This window comes from Notechis scutatus, chromosome 15, assembly GCF_049901735.1.
Source record: "Notechis scutatus isolate UNSWTSFEM ecotype Mainland chromosome 15, rNotScu1.2, whole genome shotgun sequence".
Taxonomy (NCBI): domain Eukaryota; kingdom Metazoa; phylum Chordata; class Lepidosauria; order Squamata; family Elapidae; genus Notechis; species Notechis scutatus.
The window spans coordinates 10,801,816-10,823,308 of NC_142023.1; the positions used below are offsets into that span (position 1 = coordinate 10,801,816).

Here is a 21,493-nt window from a genome sequence, read left to right on the forward strand (position 1 = left end):
GCGTGATCCCCGAGCAGGTCATTTAATTATTATTTTTCTTTTTTCTTCCCCCTCCCCAAATATATCTTTCAATACTTTAATTAGTGCAGTATCAGGTTTGGGGGCCTTTTTCGCCCCTCTCTTCCCCCCCCTCTCTCGGTGCAACTCTTCTAAACCGTCCCTATGGCTGGGTGTTATTTCTCCTCTCTCTCTCTCTCCCTCTCCCTCCTTTCCCTCCCTTTCGTTCGTTTTCTGTTCAACGTTTGGACAAGTTATAACGGGCACCCCTGCCTTTCAGCTCTCATTTCCTTGTTCTGTTTTCAATGAGATCAATAATAATAATAATAATAATAATAAAAAGTACTTTAAAAAACAAAACAAACACCATTCTTTGCTCGTCGGTCTCGAGCGGAATTAGTTTTAGAGCCGGAAATGCGGTCAGTCCTCGGACTTAACGACTGGAAGGGAGACCCAAATTCCCATCGGGAAGCGAGTCATTTGTTATGTGAACTTTGCGTTCCCGTTTCACGACCCGCCCGGCCACCGTTGTTAAGTGAATCTCTGCAGCTGTTAAAGTCAGGAACACGGTTATTAAGCGAATCCCGGCCTCCCCCCCCCACCCGTCAATGTTGCTTGCGAGTTGGTTGCCCCAAGCAGCTGGATTTTGATCTTGTGACCCCAGGGATGCTGCGTGTGGAAAACGGTCCCAGGACTTTTTTTTCTGTGCCGTTCTGACTTCGAATGGTCACTAAACGAACCGTTGTTAAGTCAAGGACTTCCTGTCCAGATAGTCCTCAACGTACGACCCAAATTAAGCCATTGTGGTTGTAAAATGGATTGTGGGACTGGTTTGGCAACTTTTTTTTCTTTTTTGGGGGGCAGTCGTGAAGCATACACAGCCGTCGTAAAATATGCCACAGTTTTTGTAAAGCAAACATTTTAAATTTTAAAGCAAAAACAGTCCTTCGTGTTGCTGGAAATCAGAAAGAAATGCCAGTTTCCAGAGGAGGGGAAGAGTCGTAAGGTTGTGGGAGGCACTACAGGCAAATTGTAATGGACCCGGCGGGCATTTGGGCAGACGTGGGAAACTTCTGAAGGTCTGCCCTGATTTGGAATGGCTGTTAAGCGTTCGTAAGCTGAGGACCCACCTGTGCAAGGCATCGGGGTGCTGCAATTCCGTCGCTGGCGGTTCCGTCTTCGTAAATGTGTCCATGTTCACAATTTAGTGGATCTCGACACCAGCAATTCAGGAATATCTCCTTTTGAAACAACCGGTTCCAATCCAAAAGATCCGGGCAAAGAAACGAGCTATATTTTCAATGGACTCTGTATTTTGGGCTTGACGATAATGTGAAACGGGTGGAAAATGCATTGGGATGATCCAAGCTTTTTAACATTCAAAACGATCAAATTTGCATTGGACCAAGGCTGTGTGGCTCTGCTTCTCTGAACAGACCCCAAGGGTCAGGATTAGGCCTTCTGGTGGTGAAGAGTTTCTATCTGGTTATGGAATAACTGTTCACTGGTCTGCTTCTCTCTTCCCTCCCTTCTTTCCCCCCCTCCCTCCCTCCCTTTCTCACCACCTTCCTCTCATTCCCTTCCTTCCTTCCTTCCATCCATCCATCCCCCGGTGCCTGAGGGGCCTGGGACAGCATCGTCCTCAGCCCCTGGCCTCTCCAAGCATGAGTCTCGTGCCATTGGACGGTCCCAGTTCCAACTTCTCTTCCAAACCAGGCTCCAATGGGGCGGAGAAAGGGCTATTATTTCCTTGCTGAGGGTGCTGTCTTTGCTGAAAATTGTGTCTGCTGAAAGTTGTCTTATCTCCAACTGGCCCAGATGGACCTGCGACTATTGGTCTCTCTTATTTCGCTGCAAGTGATGAGAAATGGGGCAAGTTGCAGTTGTCCAGTCTGCCTCGATAGAGGCGGGCCATTTCCTCACTGCGGAGGCTTCATCTTGCAAAGGAATATTATTAGCTCATCTTTCTGATAACGGTTCGTGTTCCATCTCCGCAGCCCTGGGAGAGAAAAGCAACCCTCGCGTCTTTTTTTAATTTCCTTTTTGGTGGCACTGTTTGTGCCTTGTCTGGAGTGGGGGAGCCCAAATCCAGAGGTGGTTATCTGGGAGAACTTGAGAGACGGCGTTGAAACGGGGACAGGCTATATAACCGAAGGCAGAGTAATAAATGCCTTAATATATTTGGTAATAATAAAAAAAAAGTTTGGGGGTCTGACCCTTCATGTAAGTCTGCTTCAAATTCAATTGCAAAAACAGGCCTATCTGAAGGTCCAAAGAGACCAATTATTTTGCAGAATCAGGGCCAGATGGATCCAAACAAACTTTAGGAGAGTCCCAAGCTAGCAGGATGCCAAGCAGGGAGGCAAAAAATATGGGGCAAAACATACAATGTTGTGAATATTGGGAGCAATATTATCGGAAAGTGGCATGAAGTCTCACCGCAGCATTTGCCCCCCAAAGCTGGCAGTGCCCCAGTGTGAGACGAAGAGTTGAGGTCTGCAATGTAGAGGGTTGAGGGATGTCGTGCATGTGGCGGTGACATCGTCTTGATGCATCAATACCATCTTTTTGTACAAAGCTTGGAAGCTCCAGTGTTTGGGGGAAGCAGGGAAGCGAACTATAGGAGTCTATGAAGGGGAAGAGCAAGGGATGGCATGGACATGGCAATGACATCAAGTGATGCCACCACGAGGTCAATACAGTCTTTGTTCCCCAAAGTCCAGGAGAAGCAAAGAATTAAAACATAAGGGTCTGCAAAAGTAGGAGACAGGAATGGCGTGCGCACATCGTGTGGACAACATCTGATGCCATCAAAACATCAACAAGGTCTTTGTTCTCCAAACCTAGGAGGCCCCTGACCTTCAGGACAATCAGGGAAGGAAAATAAAAGGATCTACGAAAGAAACATCACACACAGTGTGGTGAAATCATCTGATGCCATCATGCCATCCATACCATCTCTTCCCCGCCCCCAAAGGAGGCCTCCAATATTCAGAAGATGCAGGCAAGCAAAGCATGGTTTCTTTCTTCGTTTCTCCTGAATGTTGCAGATCTGCCAGCTTTGGAGAAGAAAAAGATTGCGTTGATGTCTTGGTGGCCTCAGATGAGGTCAACACAATTTCAAGGCAACTCTTGGAAGTTGTGTGGGATCCTTATGATGCCAGATCATTGCCTTTGAGTATTAGATTCCTTCGTTTCCTAGTTCCATGCTGTAAATGTTGGTTTTAAAAAAAAGATAGTATCCACAGCCTGCCATGTTCTAATAATGGCGTAAGAATATTGTTGGATTCATATATTTAAGTCAGAGGACTTTCAACTATCCCCATTTTTGCCTCATGATCTTCTGTGGTGGTTCTTTCTGCTGACTGTTTTTCCCCCAGTGCATAAAAAGAATCGGGCAGAAGGTTTTAGATGGATTTAGTTGATATTAGAAATGTTGGGCATATGAGACAAATTGGCACTGTGGTTGGCTTCTGCTTTTGATCATCGGGCATTCACCGAAAATGAAAGAGAGCAGAGTCTAAATATTGTCTGTGAGTGCGTGTTCAAACAGTTCTTTGGAAAGGGTAGCTCAGTTGGACAGTGTGATGACCCAAAGGGGCGTGGCACAAAGGCAACACAGATAATCAGTAGTAGGAGTCCCTTTATTAGCTTCAACTTTGCCCCCAATGTCCTGATTACCTTCTGGCTGGAGAAAAACCCTCCCAGGAACAGCCTTTGGCTGCAGAGAATCAAGTCCAAAACGTGGTCAACAAAAACTGTAACTATAATTCCAATCAAGGCAAAATGAGGTAATTAGTCTGGCAGGGCAGGAGCAAGAATTCCAGACTTGAAGGAATGGCAGTAATTCAACCCAGTTGGGAGGATGCCAGGAATGCAGATAACCAAAGTCAACACAAGATAAACTCACGTTTGTTCCCAGCAGCTGCAACTCTCAGCTTGCATCTCTTTTAAACTCTCTTCCCAGGTGTGCCTAATGAAGGGAATCAGGGCCCTTTCCTTCCCTATTGCTCCCTTCTCCGTTCCTCCCTGCGTGCCCCAGGATGAAGAGGGGGTGGGCTTGGGTCTTCATCTGAACTCCCTCTCCCTTGTTCTACCTCTCCCCTGCTCTGCCCAGCCGGATTTTGCCCTTCCCCAGTTTCCTCCACAGCCAACGGAGCCACACTCCCGCTCCCTGTCAGCTGCTCGTCTTCCTCCTCGGATTCAGACTCCGACAGGGGCATGACAGACAGCCGGGAGGAAGTCAACTCTGTTTTCTTGGTGGAGAAGAAGTTGGTTTTGATCCACCATTAGACATGCTCAGAAACACAGGGCTGTTTTTGACACCAGAGGTAATCTTCTACTTACAACAGTTTGTGTAGTGACCAGTTACAACAGCATGGAAGTTACAATAAGTTACAACAACTTTGAAAGTGATTTAGGACCGTTTTTTCACACTTATGATCGTTGCAGCATCCCCACAGTCACATGATCAAAATTCAGAGGCTTGGCATAAGTGCCTCATATTTATGACGGTCGCAGTAACCGGGAATCCTGGGATCTCCTTTGGAGACCTTATGACAAGCCAAGTCAAGTGAGAACCCAGATTCCCTTAACAACCGAGTTGCTGACAACTGCAATGACAACTGCAATGACTGACTTAACAACGGTGGCAAGAAAGGCCGTAAAATGGGATAAAACTCAACAAACATTTCACTTAGCAACAGAACTGAGTGACTTTGGGCTCAATTGTGGTTCTAAGTTGAGGACTATAATTATACGGACAGAATGCTCAAGTCCCTTTGAAGAGTCTGGCCAGGTTATCTTGGTTTGGCTTGAACCCCTTTGGGGGGCGGGGGGGGGATGAGCTACAATGACCAGGGTTGACCCTGGCACAAAGCCATAGAGGAGACAGGTTTAGAGGCCTGGCATTGTGAAGTCAGGTTTGTAAGGCCCTCAACTTCCTACGATCCGATACCTAACAGGTTCGCTAAGGATTGAGCGAGAAGAGTGAATCTTGTCGACAAATTGTTGATATTTAAAATAACCACCCTTCCCATTCTTGACAAGACTTTTAGTCATTGGCATTTAGAATTATGCCTGTCTTTGCTGGGAATCGTGGTCAATCTTGAAGGTTTTTATCCCTTTTCCACACCACACATACAGATACAAAAAAAATTTTTTTAATGGTCAATGGCATAATTTCAGGCCCAATCAATAACGAACCTGATTTTCTTCAGAACTGGCTGCAAATGAAAGGATCTAAGAGGGTTTGGGGGCCTCCCTCCCCCACCCCCCGGCACTCTAGGAAAATCACATTTTTTAGGAAAGCTGGGAAATCGAGAGAAAAAGTAGAAAGGCGCCTGATTCCTTTCGGGAAAGACGGGCATGCGCTTCCGAGCTTTTCGTTTCAGCACCTGGACAGCTCCCGGAGTCCAGACTCCCATCTCGCCAACGTCTTCCAAGCCAACTTGTTCTTCATCCGGTTGTCTCTTCCCTTGGTCCTTCCCTAAGGCGTCCGTGTCCCATCCTCCGTGGGTTTCCCCCCCTTTCCAGCGTCCCAACGCCCACCCCAGGGCTCCTTAAAGGCTCCAAGCTTAACACACAGGCAGGTGGGAGAAAGAAAAAAAAGGGATAGGGATGGGAGGGAAGGAAGGAAGGAAGGAAAGAAGGAAGGAAGGAGAGGCTGGCTCTCCAAAGACGCCCCCCACTCCGTTCGATCGCCGAGCCTTTGGAGAAGGGGCGGATCCTTCCTCTCCCTTCCCCGTTACTGATATGGGGCTTCGTTGGGTACCCTTGCGGAGTCGGGTGGAGCTGGCATCGCTGATTGGCTTCCCGGCTGTCAGCTGGCTGTGCTTTTTTTTTTTTTTTGCCTTTTTTTTTTTTTTTTGGAGGGGCGAGGTTCACTAACCGGTTGCTTTTGACGTTTCCATTTCGCTCTCTCCGAGGCTGACGGCGACCCCCGCCCAGCCGCCCAGCCGCCCCCGTCTCGGCCAGGAGAAAAACCCGGGGAATCGGAGGAGAAGAGCGTCTCTCGAAGCTCAGTGCCGGGAAAGAGGAGGAAGAGGAGGAGGAGACGGAGGAGGAGGAAGAAGAAGAAGAAGAGGGAGGAGAGAGAGGCCCAGGCAAGCTAAGTAGCTCCCAAACCCCTTCTGGATCTCCCCTCGCCAGGCTCTGCGGCTCGCCCCCCAGCTCCGGCGGGGGAGCCCCGGCTGCCTTCCGCGCGCCGCGCCATGCTGGGGTGGAGGAAAAGAGGCTCCCGGGTGGGAAGTTGATACGGATCGGATCGGCTTCCAGCCGCAGCTGGGATACCCCAGCCTCGCCTCCGCCTTGGGCTCTTGGCCGCCTCGCCGAGCCTCGCCCCTGAGCGGCGGCGGCGGCGGCGGCAGCGGCGCCTTGCCTCCTCCTCCCCGCCGCCGCTCCCCGAATCGAGCCGCAGCCCGCCCGCCTTCGCCACCCGCCCGAGCAGCCAACAGCAGCAGAGCCGCCCCGCCGCCAGCACTACCACCCGAAGCCCCGGCTTCCTCCCTCCCTCCTGGCGCTGGGATGCGTCTTTGCAGCTCGGAGGGCCAGCACCGCGCGCTTGGAGAAGGGGCACCAGCATGGCTCGCTTCGGAGAGGACCTGCCCAGCCGCTATGGATCTGGCGGCGCGGGGGCTCCCTCGGGGCCCGGCGGGGCCCGGGGCAGCAGCAGCCGGCAGGGCCCCCCCGGCCAACCGGGCCCGCGGCCCCCGATATACAAGCAGACCAAGGCCCAACGGGCCCGGACAATGGCTCTCTACAACCCCATTCCGGTCAAGCAGAGCTGCTTCACCGTCAACCGCTCCCTCTTCATCTTCAGCGAGGACAACGTGATCCGCAAATACGCCAAGCGCATCACCGAGTGGCCATATCCTTGGCGGGGGCGAGATGGGGGGGGCTCGGGCTTCTCCACACCCCTCTCCCCCGCATCCCGGGGACCCTCCTCTACCCCACCCCGCGGGACTGGTGGAGGTGGAAAAGGAGGCCACCAGCGGACGGCTGGCTCTTTCCTGGGGCTGGGCAGGAGGGGCTCCAGCCTTGGAGAGGGGCGTGTCGGCAGGCTCGGCCCGAGGGGACCCTTCCCTTCCGTGGCCGGCCTTTCAGGACGCTTTGAGAGGGGTGGGGTTCCCTCCAAAGGAATGCTTTGGGGGAAGGGGAGCAGTAGAGATTTCGAGGGGCTTCAGGGGAAAGGGAGGCGAGGAGGTGCCTCCATCTCTTCTCCGGTCCTCTAGAAAAATGGCTGGTCAGCTCTTCTGCTTTGTTTTGCACGGAAATCAGTCCCCCCCCCAGAGGGTGAGGGGTCTCCACTCCCAATTGGCCAGAAGTCCAGGTGGGTTTTGGAAATTGTTCTCCCAGATTCAAGCCTTACATGTGGCTGGGTGGGTATGGGTGCTCCTGTGAGCTCAGGCTTTGACAAGGTTGCCCAAATGCCTATAGAGTGGCCCTTTCCCCATTCCCACTTGCTGCCTTTTTGTTGATCCATTTGGGAGGAAGGGCGCTCCATCGACACCCTGCCGAGGTTTGTTCCTTAGCTCTTCCTAGCATGCCAGGTCAGGATGATCCAGATGATCAGCTGCCTGGCATTCAGAACAGCATAAGAGAGTTGGAAGGAACCTTAGAGGCCTTCTAGTCTGACCCCCTGCTCAAGCAGGAAACCCGATAACATTCCAGACCAATGGTTGTCTAATTTCTTCTTGGAAACCTCCATGGATGGAGCCCACAACTTCTGGAGGCAACTTCCGTTCCACTGTTTGATTGCTCCCACCGTCAGGAAATTCCTCCCTCGTTCTAGGTTGCTTCTCTCCTGGGTGAGTTTCCATCCATCGCTTCTTATCTGGCCCTTCTGGTGCTTTGGAAAATATTGTTTTTCCCTTCCTCCCTTGGAGTTAAGGAAGAAGCTGGTTTTTTTTTTAAATTTCTTCCTCCTCTGGTGTCAGTTCGACCTTTCCAGTTTGTTTAGAAAGAGAGGGAAAGGGTCTTCCCATGTTTCCCATTACTGTCTTGTTACTGACAAAATCTTAAGCATTTTTTTTTTTTTTTTGCAAAAATCAGTTGCTACAATCTTACATTTGCCCGTGGTGAGCTGCAACGCGATTTGGGTTTGCTGCTGCTGCTGCTGCTGCTAATTGTTGCAATCTGAGCTTTGCAGCTTCCTAAACCTGAATTTGTGGCTTAATGCAAGGTGGGAACGCAACCACTAGCGCCTCAGCTGAAGAAACCTAAGGCTCAAACATCCACTTCATGCGGGAGGCCATCAATTAGGGTTTGTACGCTGCGGTTTGTTTGTTGGTAGGATTCACACTTTCTGTCCATTGTGATCAACAGTTTGAACAGATCACAATTCAGCCTAATAATTAAATCCAGACTTAATTAGGGGGTGGGGGAGAAGAAATGGGGGGGGGGGGATGGAAAGATGATCTCTTTAAATTGGCTGCATCCTAACCATAAAATATATGCCCGCGTGAAATTGGATGCACGGGAACATCCCATTTATAGCCAATTCAGAGGCTGGCTGATATTTTTGACCTGTGAGGATTATTATCCATGGCAGTCTATATTACCCAGAGCATAATAATGCAAAATATCTCAGAAGTCTCCTTTCCTGTTTACAAAAAAAGAGGCTTCTTTCTACCTCTTTCTACCTGCTTGAGAATTTCTGGTCCAGTTTCTCCGGCCGGCATTTTGATCGGATCTTATTGTTAAAAGAAACGGGGGGTGTCCTGGGGATGGTGGCGTTTTCGGTTGTGGTTTTCATCCCTGGCAGCCTCCCTGGCTCCACCCTTCCACCCGATCAAAATACAGGCTGCCCTTGACTTATGACCACCATGGAACCCAACCTTTCCATCGTTAAGCGAGACGGTTGCTAAGTGAGCTTTTTGCCCCGTTTTAAGACCTCGCTTGCCCCCGGCGCTGAAGGAAGCGCTGCTATTGTTAAGTTAGGACCCTGGCTGTGAAGGGACTCCGGCTTTCCCTGCGGACTTTGCCTGCCGGACGGTCACAAAAGGGAAATTGCGTGGCTTCCAGGACGCTGTGACCGTCATAAACATGAACCAATTGCCAAGCCTTGTAAGCCGAGGGCTGCCTGTGCAGCTTTAAGACAGGTCTTTCTTCTTCCCTTAAGCCTTTGGGGTTGAATGGAAGCCAGGGAGTCTCCAGGTGGCCCAAGAGAGGTTTGTTTCTCCCCTCCCTTTTTATCTTGCCTACTTTTACTAACTTGAGGAATCTCCCTTCTTTATTTCTAAATCTTTAAATTTAAATCTTTAAATCTAAATGAAGGACGGGCAGCCAGAGAATCTCCTGGATTCCTCAATGAAAAGCAACCTCTTTCATTCTTGTCTTCTTGTCTCACCAGATAAATACCAGGCTGGTCTCTTGATGCTGCCCTTAAGCCTTTCCCAGAGGTCATCCCTCCTTTTGACCCCCATTTTAAATCCAGATGCTCTTTTGCTGGCTGCAAAGAGACATTTCCTGCGCTTATCTTTCTGTCTGGATTTTGGGCAGCGGAAAGAGCTGAAATGGTTATTTCGTGTCTCTCTTAGCTGGCCAGTTTTTGAAGACTGTCCACTCCTTTACCAAGGAGGACAGAGGTGGTCTTCTTGAAGGCAAAATTGCAATCCGGTTTGGTTACCATACAGCAAAAAAGACACTGAGGAGTTTGGGAAAAAATGTGCAGAGAAGAGCAACTAAGATGATCAAAGGCCTTGAAGACTAAACCATATGAAGAACGGCTGCAGGATTTGGGTTTGGCTAGTCTAAAGAAAAGAAGAATTAGGGGTGACATGATAGGAGTCTTCCAGTATTTGAGAGGCTTCCATAAAGAAGAAGGGGTCAAATTATTCTTCAAAGCCCCGGAGGGCAGGACAAGAAACAATGGATGGAAACTAATCTAGGAGAGAAGCAACCTGGAATTAAGGAGGAATTTCCTGACAGTGAGGACAATTAACCAGTGGAACAGCTTGCCACCAGAGTTGTGGGTGCTCCATCACTGGAGGTTTTTAAGAACAGACTGGACAGTCACTTATCTGAAATGGTCTAGTTTCTCCTGCTTGAGCAGGGGGCTGGACTAGAAGACCTCCAAGGTCCCTTCCAGCTTTATTCTATTCTATTCTAATTCTAATTCTTATTGTAAAAGGAACTTCCAAGATTGGGGTTAGGTTGCTAAGGAGCCTCTTCTCTCTGTACATCGTTTGATCTGCACGTGTAGCACGAAGCAATTCCCCAGGAGGGGCCTGTTGTTTTCCTTTGATCTGAAATCACAGAGATAATAATTCTCTCACCCAACGAGCAACAGGCTTTCCTCTTAACAACCCAGTGTGTTTGTAGGTTGCATCCTCCTTTCTTATGCAGCTGAAACACTGGGGATATAAGTGAGCTGGAGAAAGCATAGCTAAGCCAGCTGGAATTCACAACAGCTAAGAGGATGGTCAAAGGAGAAAAAATAGTAGGGACATGTCTACGGAGATTCTCAGTCATCCCAAAGTGCTTTTTTCAAGGGGCAACTGGACTTTCGGAAGAAACTTCTCAGATAAGAAGCGAAATGTCTTCAAAGGAAAACCAGAAAGTCCAGTTGCCTCTTTGAAAAAGAACTTTTGGGACAATAGTAGAAGACAGGTTCCAAAATTGCTTCAACCAATTTTGAAGTAGGATGCATTAAGATCTCGCAGCAACTAGCCCAGTCCTGCCTCTCCTCTTTTTAGAGTGGGGAAAGCGAAAACTGGTTGGATAATCCAGACAATATCAAATCGATAGAGTAGAAGTTGGAGTTAGTTAGAGAGCGAGGAGATACATTCTCCTTGGTTGTCTTCTGCTCTCTGCTCCTCTGCTTAACGTCACGTGAGGTTCCAAGTTGGACAAGAAGATCCAATGGACAAGAAAGCCATGGCTTTCCCTTTTACAAAATTGGTCTTCTCTTCAAATTGGATCAGAAATGGATGACTTTTTTTCTCCAAGCTTCACAGGTTTAGTTTTGTGTTGTGTTTTTGGCACGGAGGCCTTTGCGTAGAGAGTTTAATTCCCTGGGAATTTCTTCTCAGAATCCATAGCACAAACTTAAGCATGTGAGAAATGAACATGGGGATCGTGGTTTGTAAGTCACAATCATTACTAGATGTTGTCGTTGTGATCATATTTGTGTGTGGTGGGTGAATCCAGCCACTTCTGGCTTATTTCCAAAACTGAGGGGGAAGTTGTTAAACAAATCAAGATTTAAAATGAGCTCAAAGATTCGTTAACTTGTTATTGAGTTTAGCTACCACCTAACTTTCATAAAGATTGTTGGATGGTTTGATACCTTTCTACAGCTTGTAAACTCTGAAGAATTTACTTTAATTGCTCGTATTCTCCATCAATTATCAGCTTGCAAAAATTATCTCTGAGAACATAGTCGGTGCAAATTTAGAGGTTTTAGAATTTTGCAGATGGAGGCAAGTTGGAGAAAGAGAGCAGGCCATGTTAAGTAAAATCCCACCTTTATTTAACAATATAACAGCTGCAGGAGAAACTTTGGATTGCTCCTTTTAATGGCTTAATCAGCCAAGAGATCCTGAACAATCAACAGCAGAATGCCTTTCGGTTCTCTTCTGGGCTTTCCCCCTCTTCTTCTTCCCTCTCCTCCAAAGCAAAGAAAACCTCCTGCTTGATTAGACGAGAACTTTACTTGGAGTAATCAACTAGAGGCTAACTACAACCTTTTATACGTACTCGGGCTTAGAATGGATTTGAGAAATCGGGACCACTGATTGAGATTCAGTATCGGAAAAGTTAATGCAATTGCTGCTGATGCCTTTATTTAATAATGTCTTTATGAGTTTTTCCTTAACCGTTGTCTTCACTCCATTTGAATATATGATTTTGGCTACGATTATAGCCAATTGCATCGTTTTGGCTTTGGAGCAACATCTCCCTGATGGAGATAAGACACCGATGTCAGAGAGGCTGGTAAGTATCTAATATTCTGGTGAGAGAAAGAAATGTTTTTTTCCTTCCTTCCTTCCTTCCTTCCTTCCTTCCTTCCTTCCTTCCTTCCTTCCTTCCTTCCTTCCTTCCTTCCTTCCTTCCTTCCTTCCTTCCTTCCTTCCTTCCTTCCTGAACAAAAAGCAAACAGTGCAGGCACCCTTGGCCACAGTAGCAATTGACAAAGAACAAGACAATCTGAGAATGAACTGAGAGTTCAATCCACTGAGAGCTTATGCTCTTCTATTCTATTCCATTCCATTCTGAGCTGTGATGGCACAGTGGTTAGAATGCAGTATTGCAGGCTAATTTTGATGACTGCCAGGGGTTCAGTACTCATTGGCACAAGGTTGACTCAACTTTCCATCCTTCCGAGGTCGGTAAAATAAGGACCCAAATTGTTGGGGGCCAGAGGCTGTCTCTGTAAACGGCTCAGAGTGGGGTTTAGAAAGTACTGTGGTCTAAGTGCTATTCTCTCTTCTCTTCTCTTCTCTTTCTCTTCTCTTCTCTTCTCTTCTCTTCTCTTCTCTTCTCTTCTCTTCTCTTTCCTTCTTCTATTCTATTCTATTCTATTCTATTCTATTCTATTCTATTCTATTCTATTCTATTCTATTCTATTCCATTCCATTCCATTCCATTCCATTCCATTCCATTCCATTCCATTCCACCCCTTTTCCTGCCAATCTACAGACTGGTAACACCGGTGTCCTATCCTTTCTCCTTCCCAGGATGACACCGAACCGTATTTCATTGGAATATTCTGCTTCGAAGCGGGCATAAAGATTATTGCGCTGGGTTTTGTTTTTCACAAAGGATCTTATCTCCGCAACGGATGGAACGTGATGGATTTTGTGGTTGTGCTTACGGGGTAAGTCTCTTTTTTTCTCTCTCTCTCCCTCCCTTCCTCCACCTACCCCTCTCTCTTTCACTGCTCTCTCTCTCTCTCATTCCTGAATTTGAATTTAGCAAGCGCTCCCTTGCTCTGGCATTTATGGGCCTCAAAAGAAGGACGGGAAGGGATTAGATGGTTACAGCAAAGCTACAAGCTCTGTTTAGACAGCTCCGCTTTACGATTGTCACAGAGAATGTCGAAAGAAATGCTTTGGCATTTGTTGATGGGGTGGGCACTAAGGGTGAGTTGGTGTGGCTTCCTCAAGAGAAAAAAAGATGGTTATTTTTTTAATTATTTTTTAACACACCCTTGAACACGACATGATGGCTTTGTACGAGGAAATCGTAATGAGCAGGGGGAAACCCTAGCTTTCATTAAAATAGAATAACAAAGTTGGAAGGGACCTTGGAGGTCTTCTAGTCCAACCCGCTGCCTAGGGAGGAAACCTTACACCACTTCAGACAAATGGTTATCCAACATCTTCTTAAAAACTTCCAGTGTCGGAGCATTTACAACCTCTGGAGTCAAGTTGTTCCACTGATGAATTGTTCTCACAGTCTGGAAATTCCTCTTTAGTTCTAAGTTGCTTCTCTCCTTGATCAGTTTCCACCCGTTGCTTCTTGTCCTGCCCCCAGGGGCTTTGGGAAATAGCTCTCTTCTTTGGGGCAGCCCCTCAAATATTGGGAGACTGCTATCATGTCACCCCTAGTCCTTTTTTTTCATTAAACTAGACATGTTTGATGAAAATTCAGCAACCGTTCTTCATAGGTTTTAGCCTCCGGTCCCCTAATCATCTTTGTTGCTCTTCTCTGCACTCTTTTCTAGAGTCTCAGCATCTTTTTTACATCCTGGCGACCAAAACTGGACGCAATATTCCAAGTGTGGCCTCCCCAAGGCCTTATAAAGGGGCACGAACACTTCACGTGATCTTGACTCTGTCCCTCGGATGATGCAGCCTAGAACTGCGTTGGCTTTTCTTGGCAGCCGCTGCACACGGCTGGCTCATGTGTCAATGGCTGTCCATTAAAACGAGGGCTTTTATTTTTCCATGGCGAAAATCAACTTGGTGTTGGTGTGTCAAATGAGCAGAGGATCTGAAGGATGAGGAGAAAACAGGGATGAGGTTGGTTTTGGGAAATTCGGGCAATCCTCGACTTACAACAGTTCACTTAATGACCATTCCAAGTCTCCACAGCACCGGATAATGTGACTTATGGCCCCCTTTTTCACACTTACGACCGTTGCGGCATTCCCCCAAGATCACACCTGGCATTTGGTTCCTATTCATGACGGTCTCAGCATCCCCGGGGGTGGGGGTGGGGTCACAACCTTCTGACAAGCCAAACGGGGAAGCCCGGTTCACTTCAACCACCGGATTGTCCAACTGAGCAAATAACGGATTCTCACAGGGGCTTTTTCGGGGCTTTCTGGTTTTTCTTTTGAAGACGTTTCTTCAGCTTCTTCAGCTCTGACTGGATGGTGGGGAATGGGAGGAATTATACTCCTTGCAGACAGCTGCTCATTTGCATCCTTTGCGAGGGCCGTTGAGGCCACTTGGAGGTTTATCTGTGTCCTCTAAAGGATGCAAACGACCAGCTGTCTGCAAGGAATATAAATCCTTCCATTCCCCACCATCCTGTCAGAACTGAAGAAGCTTCTTGGATGAGCAGTGAAACATCTTCAAAAGAAAGAACAACAAAGTCCAGTTGCCTCTTGAAAAAGCCCCTTTGGGACGACCGTGACTGGATGACTGAGAATCTCTTACAGACTTTGCACAAACAGCGGTGACTCACTCAACAACCGCAACAAGAAATGGAGACAAAAACTCAGTTTAAAAAAAGTCTCGCTTAACAACAGAAATGTTTGGCTTAAGTTTTACTACAGTTGTAAGTCGAGGACTGCCGGTATTAAGGTTGGAAGTCAGAAGGGCTGGATTCTCACAGGGGTCTTGCCGATTTATGGAAGGCGGTGGGGCGGGGAGGTTAAGCTACAGAATCTTAGAAACGGGATGGGTGTGTATGTGTGTGTGTTTAGCATCAACTGATCAGTAAGTTTGTGGCAGAGAAACTCTTTGATCTGCTGGCTGTTTCCCTCTTCAGCCTGTGACAGGTTCGCAGGCTGGTGCATGTGAACCTGTCACACTTGGCAATATTACCACAGAGACCGTTGTGCATTGCAACGCAGGGAACTCCTCGATGTTCGACCACAACGGAGCCCCAATTTTCTGCTGTTAAGTGGCACATTTATTGAGCAAGTTTGTTAAGCCCCAAGTTCCGACTTTGTTAAGGGAATCATTGCAGTTGTTAAATTAGTAACTTGCTCCTTAAGTGAATCTGACTCTGCCCCCCCCATTGAGTTTGCTGGTCGGAAAGTTACACAACTAAGTAACATCACCAAACTCTCTGGCCTTGGTTGTTTTCTTGTACACATTTCATTAGCCAATGAGGTAACATCATCAGTGCCAGAAGGGCGTGGCATTTGCATTTCTAGCACTGATGATGTTACCTCATTGGGCAATGAGACATCTGCCAGAAAACCACCAAGCTCAGAGAGCACCAAGGAACCTTCATGTCAGCCCTGAGCTACAAATACTATCTGTCTGTCTGTCTGTCTGTCTGACTATCTATCTTTGTTTCTACTATCTTTGCTCTATCGCTATTTGCTTCTACTTGCAAATTCTCCAAGCAGAACACAGAATCAATAAACTGTTGCCATTCAGATTTTCAGGAAATGGAGAAACGAATTATTTTTCTCAGATCCTGGGGAGCAATCTGTAGAGCTTTTGTGACTGATTGACTTTCTCTTTCTTTTGAATTTGTTTAAACCCAGTTAAACGGTTGATGGATTGAAGCTGTATCTCAGATGTATTGGGGCAGCAGATTGCTAATGGCGAAATCAGATTATTATATATATTTTTAAATAAGATTTATAAAAAGGGAAGGTTGCAGGCTAGGCTTTAGCAGAGACCCACAGAGGGAATTTATTGATGCACATCTTTTGACCAAAGCAAAAGGCTTAATACTTTTCATCGTTCATAACGGTGGATTTTAAAATATCTGATTTATTTATTTTTTAAATCCGATTGTCTTAATTAAAAAAAAAAACCATCGATTTTTATCCACCCTGCATCTGATAAAGGAATAAATGAAATATATCTGGATGCTTGAAACACTGTCACTCATCCAACCAGGTCAATGTTCCCCATGGAAAATGTATGGTACCTTCTTCCGGTTTCCTTCCATAAATACCAAGTCGAAGTTGAACCGCGCTTGCAGGATCACAGACCGGGATGGGATGTTAATAATAGAACCGGTGGGTGACGTGGGCTATTTGAATGTTGTTTTCTACCCTTGCCTGGGCAACCTTAAAAGTGTTTTGATCAAAGGTAGAATTGCATCGAGCTTGATTAAGTGGCTGGTATAAGAAATCCAGGCTCTGCACTGCTGATGATACAAGTATAATTCCTTTGAAGTCCAAGTCAGTTAATGCCAGGACGTTGGCCTCTCCTGGCGCCTCTAGCTGAGTTGCATTGAAATTGTCTTGTATACGAGGTTCCCGCTAAGGAACCAGTGGGAGCAAAACTGCTTCCCTCTTTTATCTACTTTTATTTATTTTGTTGGTGGCTGCTGTGACATTTCTTGACAATGAACCTCCACGGGGGAGAGGTTGTCTTGTCAGCGTTGCACTGCTTCCTTTTCAGCTTCTGTTCAGATGGAAAGCATAGGGAAACGTCTCCTGTTCTTCCTCTCCTTCCGTCATGGATGGGTGGGAGATCTGGATGCAGATGGCTTCATTCCAACTTGGGTTGAACCATGCTGAGTTTATAAGAGGTGTGTGTGGTGTCTGAATGGTTTAAGATGCTGGGATTGTTGACCGGAAGGTCAGCAGTTTGAGACCCAAGCACCACATTGACAGGGTGAGCGCCTGTTCCTACCTCAGCTCTTGCCAATCTAGCATGCAAATGCGTGTAGATAAATAGGTACCACCTTGAAGGATTTTTGGTGTGCTCTGAGCTTGGTTGTTTTCTTGCAGATGTTCATTACTCAAACTAGCCATTGTCACCAGTGCCAGAAGGGAGACAGAGCAAAATCCACTATCTTGTAGCACTGATGATGTTCCCTAGCTGGGTAATGAAACGTCTGCAAGAAAACAAGCAAGTTCAGAGAGTACAAAGGACCCTATAATTCTCCTCCCCTCTCCCTTCTAGCACTGATGATGTTACCTAGTTTTGATAACGAAACATCTGCAAGAAAACAAGCAAGCTCAGAGGGTATCAAGGACCCCATCGTCCTCTTCCTCCTCCAATCCCTCTCCCTTCCAGTGGTGATGGGGTTCCCTAGTTTGAGTCATGAAACACCTGCAAGAAAACCACGCAGCTCAGAGAGCACCAAGGACCCCTCCTTTCAACCCTGAACTACAAATATTCTCCTTTGTAGATACCACCTTGGTGGGAAGGTAACAACATTCTGTGCTCCTCAGCATATAATCCTGCCAACCACAAGACCGCAGAGAAAAGCTTCAGCAATGATTTGCCTTAGGGCCTAGGTGGCATGAGGACTCCTTCTTTGGACAAGCGGTTGGGCTAGAAGACCTTCAAGATCCCTTTCAAACCTATGATTTTATGTTCTCATCATAATTTAGGTTTGGTGGACATCTAAGGCCTAAGGCAGTAACCTTGCAAAGCTAGTGACATGAAGCCAGGTCTTGGGGGGAGGCAGAGGGAACCCCAACGAACTCCTAGCCAACTCTTTTCCATTCCCTTCGCTACCTCCATCTCTTACTCTCCAGTAAAACTGGAAAGATCCAAGAAATCCCCGCTTAGCGGTCTAGTGGTGTCAGTTTTCAGACTTTATTTATTTATTTATTTATATTTTATTTTATTTGTCAATCGCTTACAAGATAATGGGTATAAGTATAAACATGAGTAAGAATACAGGAAATAGGTACAAATCAATGGGGACAATAGGACAGGGACGGAGGCACGATGGTGCACTTATGCAGGCCCCTTTACTAAACATCCCTGCCTGTTTTTAGCACACAGCTAATGACCAGCACGGCAGGAGCCAGAAATGCAGCAAAAACTCTGAACAGAGGAAGGTTCTGCAATGGTCTGATTGCTCTTGGCCCTGAAATATGTTTATGGGGCTTTCAGCTATGAAACGATAAATAAATGATCATTATGCCACAAAGCCCTAGGAATGAAAAATGGTTCCTTCCATACAACACCTCCCCCATCTGCCTCTCCCTCTCCTTGTTCTTCTGCTGGGTTTCTTATGAGCAACTTTAAACCTGCCCTTTCTTTCCTGCCAGTTAATTTAAAACAGGAAGCAGGTATCAGCGTTCCGGCCACAACCAAATTGGAGGAAGGTTATCTTGAGGTTCTGCTGTCTCCGAGAGAGAGAGAAATGATATAGGAAACGGGATAGAACGGGGTCCTTGACAGCGCTGGTATCTCCAAATAGGCTCATTAATCTGGCTTGTACACTTTAGGGGACAATTAAAACAGAAAGACTGGCAACGGAGCATTAGGGGGAGAGGCTAGCAGATGGACTTTGAGACAAAGGTAAAAGTTTCCCAGTTGTGTCAAACTCTAGGGGAGGGAGGTTGTCCCTTTCCAGATGCACGAGTGCGTGTGCGTGTGTGTGTGTGTGTGTGTGTGTGTCAAAAGGGCATTCTGAAGTCCAGTTGGAGAAATCGGCTAATTGGGCGGCAGATGCAGAAAGAAACTGTTGCTGCATTAAGAGATTCCTGGCATTCAAAGAAAACCTTAATGCCTTCTGAGGTTGGCTTTTAGGGCACCAAAGAGAATTAATGGTTCCTTCTTTCCCTGGTGGTTTTTTTTTTTTTTTTAATGATTGTGGGGGAGGGGTGACATCTGACAGTGCAACGACTGGAAAAGAAGGAATAAATTGAAAAAAAGAAGAAGAAGGAATAAATTAAATAAATAAAAAGAAGGAATCTATCTATATAAAAGCGAAAGATCACTCACTCATCGCCACAAAATCTCCAGAACTGTACAGCCTACAAACTTGCAATTTGGCACGTATTTTCCTCTTGGTTTCTAGGGGCTCACCAAGAAAGGATTTTTCAAAATGACCATCAGAACATTAGTATTTCCTATATTGTTATTGTTGTTGTTGTTGTTATGATGATGATGATGATGATGATGATGATGATGATGCTCTGATGCTAAGGAGTTCTACTCTCCGGCAAAACCCAAGCAGAGGAGAGGAGAGGAGTTTCGCTTCCAGTTTCACAGCAGCCCCAAGCAGCTTTAGTACAGAACAGTTGAGCTAAGCTGCGCCCGGGCTCAGTTGCTTTTTTCAAAAAACGGCGGGACAAACGGTGACCTGGATGATTGAGAATCTCCGTCAACATTAAGGGTGATTCCATGCCCAGGGCACCTGTGGGGCAAAACTATCTCCTCCAAGAATGGATTGGAATGGAATGGAAGGGAAGAGAAGAGAAATTGGAATAGAAGCTGGAATAGAAGCTGGAAGGGACCTTGGAGGTCTTCTAGTCCAGCCCCTTGCTCAAGCAGAGACTCCATATACAATCTCAGACAACCTCCAGCGGTGGAGCGCCCATGATTTTTGGAGGCAAGCTGTTCCACAGGTTAGTTGTCCTCACTTTTAGGAATTTTGTCCTTAATTCCAGGAATTAATTCAAGAAAATGCATATAGAATATGGACAGATATTCTCGAATGTTTTTTTTTTCTGAATCGAATTTAAAAGTGAACAATCACGAGTTGAGATTATTGATGAGTGGTGCTGACTCTGCCTTTAGCCCATTGAATGCTTGTTTGTTTGTTTGTTTTTTAATAAATGAAGCACGGTAGGGAGGCTGCGTGCCAGGGTTGGCGTTACCCAGCATTTATATCTTGCAAGATAATATTTTGACTGTTTGTTGTGGCTGTGTGTTGTGGTTGTGCTCTGGGAGGGTGTCCTGCCAATGGTTTGGGGATGTGTGCAAAACACAAGCTCCGGAAATGCAGCAGATGGCAAGGAGGAAAGGAAAAAAGAAAGAAAGAATGGAAGGAAACAGGTTGAGGAGATGAGGGCCTGGACTCCAAAGGAGCTGCTCTCTGTGGAAGAATCAGAAGGCGTCAGGCTCCTGGAGGGGGGGGAGGGGGGAGCAGAATTCTGTAACAGTTCGTTCACAATGATTGCACTGAAAAAAGGGACTTATGACCATTTTTCACACTTATGACCATGGCTGCATCCCCATGGATGACGGGATCAAAATTCAGACACTCAGCAACTGACTCGTACTTATGACGGTCGCAATGTCCTGGAGTCACATGATCAACTTTTGTGACCTTCCGACCAGCAAACTCAACGGAATTCAAGGAAGCTCACTGGCTGGGTTCCTTCAACCTTGAAGAATTTCCTTCTGGGTAAACAGAGCTACCGCTGGGCGGCCAAACCTATTCCTGCCCCCCTTTATCTCCAATCACTTTCAAGGTTTGCCAGAAACTCTTTCCCTGAAAGACCGAGCTGGATCTTTGAAAAGGAAAAGCTTGTGGTTTTTTCTCTCCCTTTCTCTCTCTCTCTCACTCCCTCTCCCTCTCTCTCCCCCGCCCCCCAAACGGACATAGAAGGATGCCTTCTCGGTATATTTAAAGCCTGCCTATTTTTAACAAGGCACACTGGCAAGATTAGCGGGTTTGATCATTTATGATAATTTCCTCATGGCAAAAATATCTTTCATTAGCGCTGCCATTCAAGGCAGGGGGATATTAAATTGCCCGTTCCCAATTTCGTCCCTTGCTTTGATGGTGGAGACAAATTCTTTTTCTGAATCACCTGCAGGCGAGCCATTTTTGCAGTGAAGCAGAATCTGGGCCTTGCCTGTATTAATCTGTGGAGGTATTTGACTGGATGGAGAGAGGAGGCGGCAGGTCGATAGGGCGACCTTAGATCACCTTATTAAGGCAGCCGCCTCACCCTTGGCTCCTAGAGCCTCCTGCTGCTTCCCTTTGAGGCTTGCTTCGGATGAATTACGCCGGCCTTGGGTGCTTTGTGAAGATGTCTCTCCTTAGCACGGTAATTATACAGCAAGTGATACTTACCTTCCAAGCGCTGTCAAATCCCGCACAATTAAAAAAAAAAAGGAGATTTTACTTCATTTCACTCGAAGAGCACAGTCAAGGCTGCCAGTGCAGCTTGATCAGACACCAGCCACTCTGGCCTCATTTCTGCCACTGCACAAACAGCTGGAATCGTCCCAGTTCTCTTGACCTTGTGCCCTTTGTCCTGGAAAAGCCAGAGCCCTTGTCTGCTTGGAGAAGTTTTGGGGATATGTTGTTTGTAAGAGATCTTCATTGGTTGCCCAAAAATGCATTTTTTTCCAAGAGACAACTGGACTTTCTTGTTTTTCTTTGAAGACATTTCGCTCCTCATCTTCTTCAGCTCTGACTGAATGGTGGGGAACGGAAGGATTTATATTCTTTGTGGACAACGGGTCATTTGCATTCTTTCAGAGAGTCGCTGAGGCGACTTGGAGGCTTCTCTGAGTCCTCAGGGTCACCAATGTGTGTGGAGCAGAGGCCTTTCAGCAGTTCCAAGGAGTCAGCAGAATTCAAGAGGGGTTGGACTTAGACTGTTTGTGAGAATGTAACAATTCTAAGCCAATGACTTGTTTAACTCCAC

The 21,493-nt window shown here is 46.8% G+C and overlaps 1 protein-coding gene across 7 annotated transcripts in view; it reads left to right on the forward strand.

The window, feature by feature from the left end:
• The first annotated feature begins 5,839 nt into the window (after positions 1 to 5,839).
• CACNA1B (calcium voltage-gated channel subunit alpha1 B) overlaps positions 5,840 to 21,493 on the forward strand; it is a 126,351-nt gene continuing 110,697 nt past the window's right edge. For 6 of the 7 annotated variants that reach the window (XM_087944291.1, XM_087944293.1, XM_087944290.1 and 3 more), the window contains exons 1-2: positions 11,853 to 11,934; positions 12,678 to 12,817. In XM_087944291.1, coding sequence (XP_087800417.1) covers positions 11,920 to 11,934; positions 12,678 to 12,817 — 155 coding nt within the window. In that variant the 5' untranslated portion in view covers positions 11,853 to 11,919. Of the gene's footprint in view, positions 6,866 to 11,828; positions 11,935 to 12,677; positions 12,818 to 21,493 lie in introns of those variants that run through there. The other variant, XM_087944296.1, reaches the window with a different exon arrangement.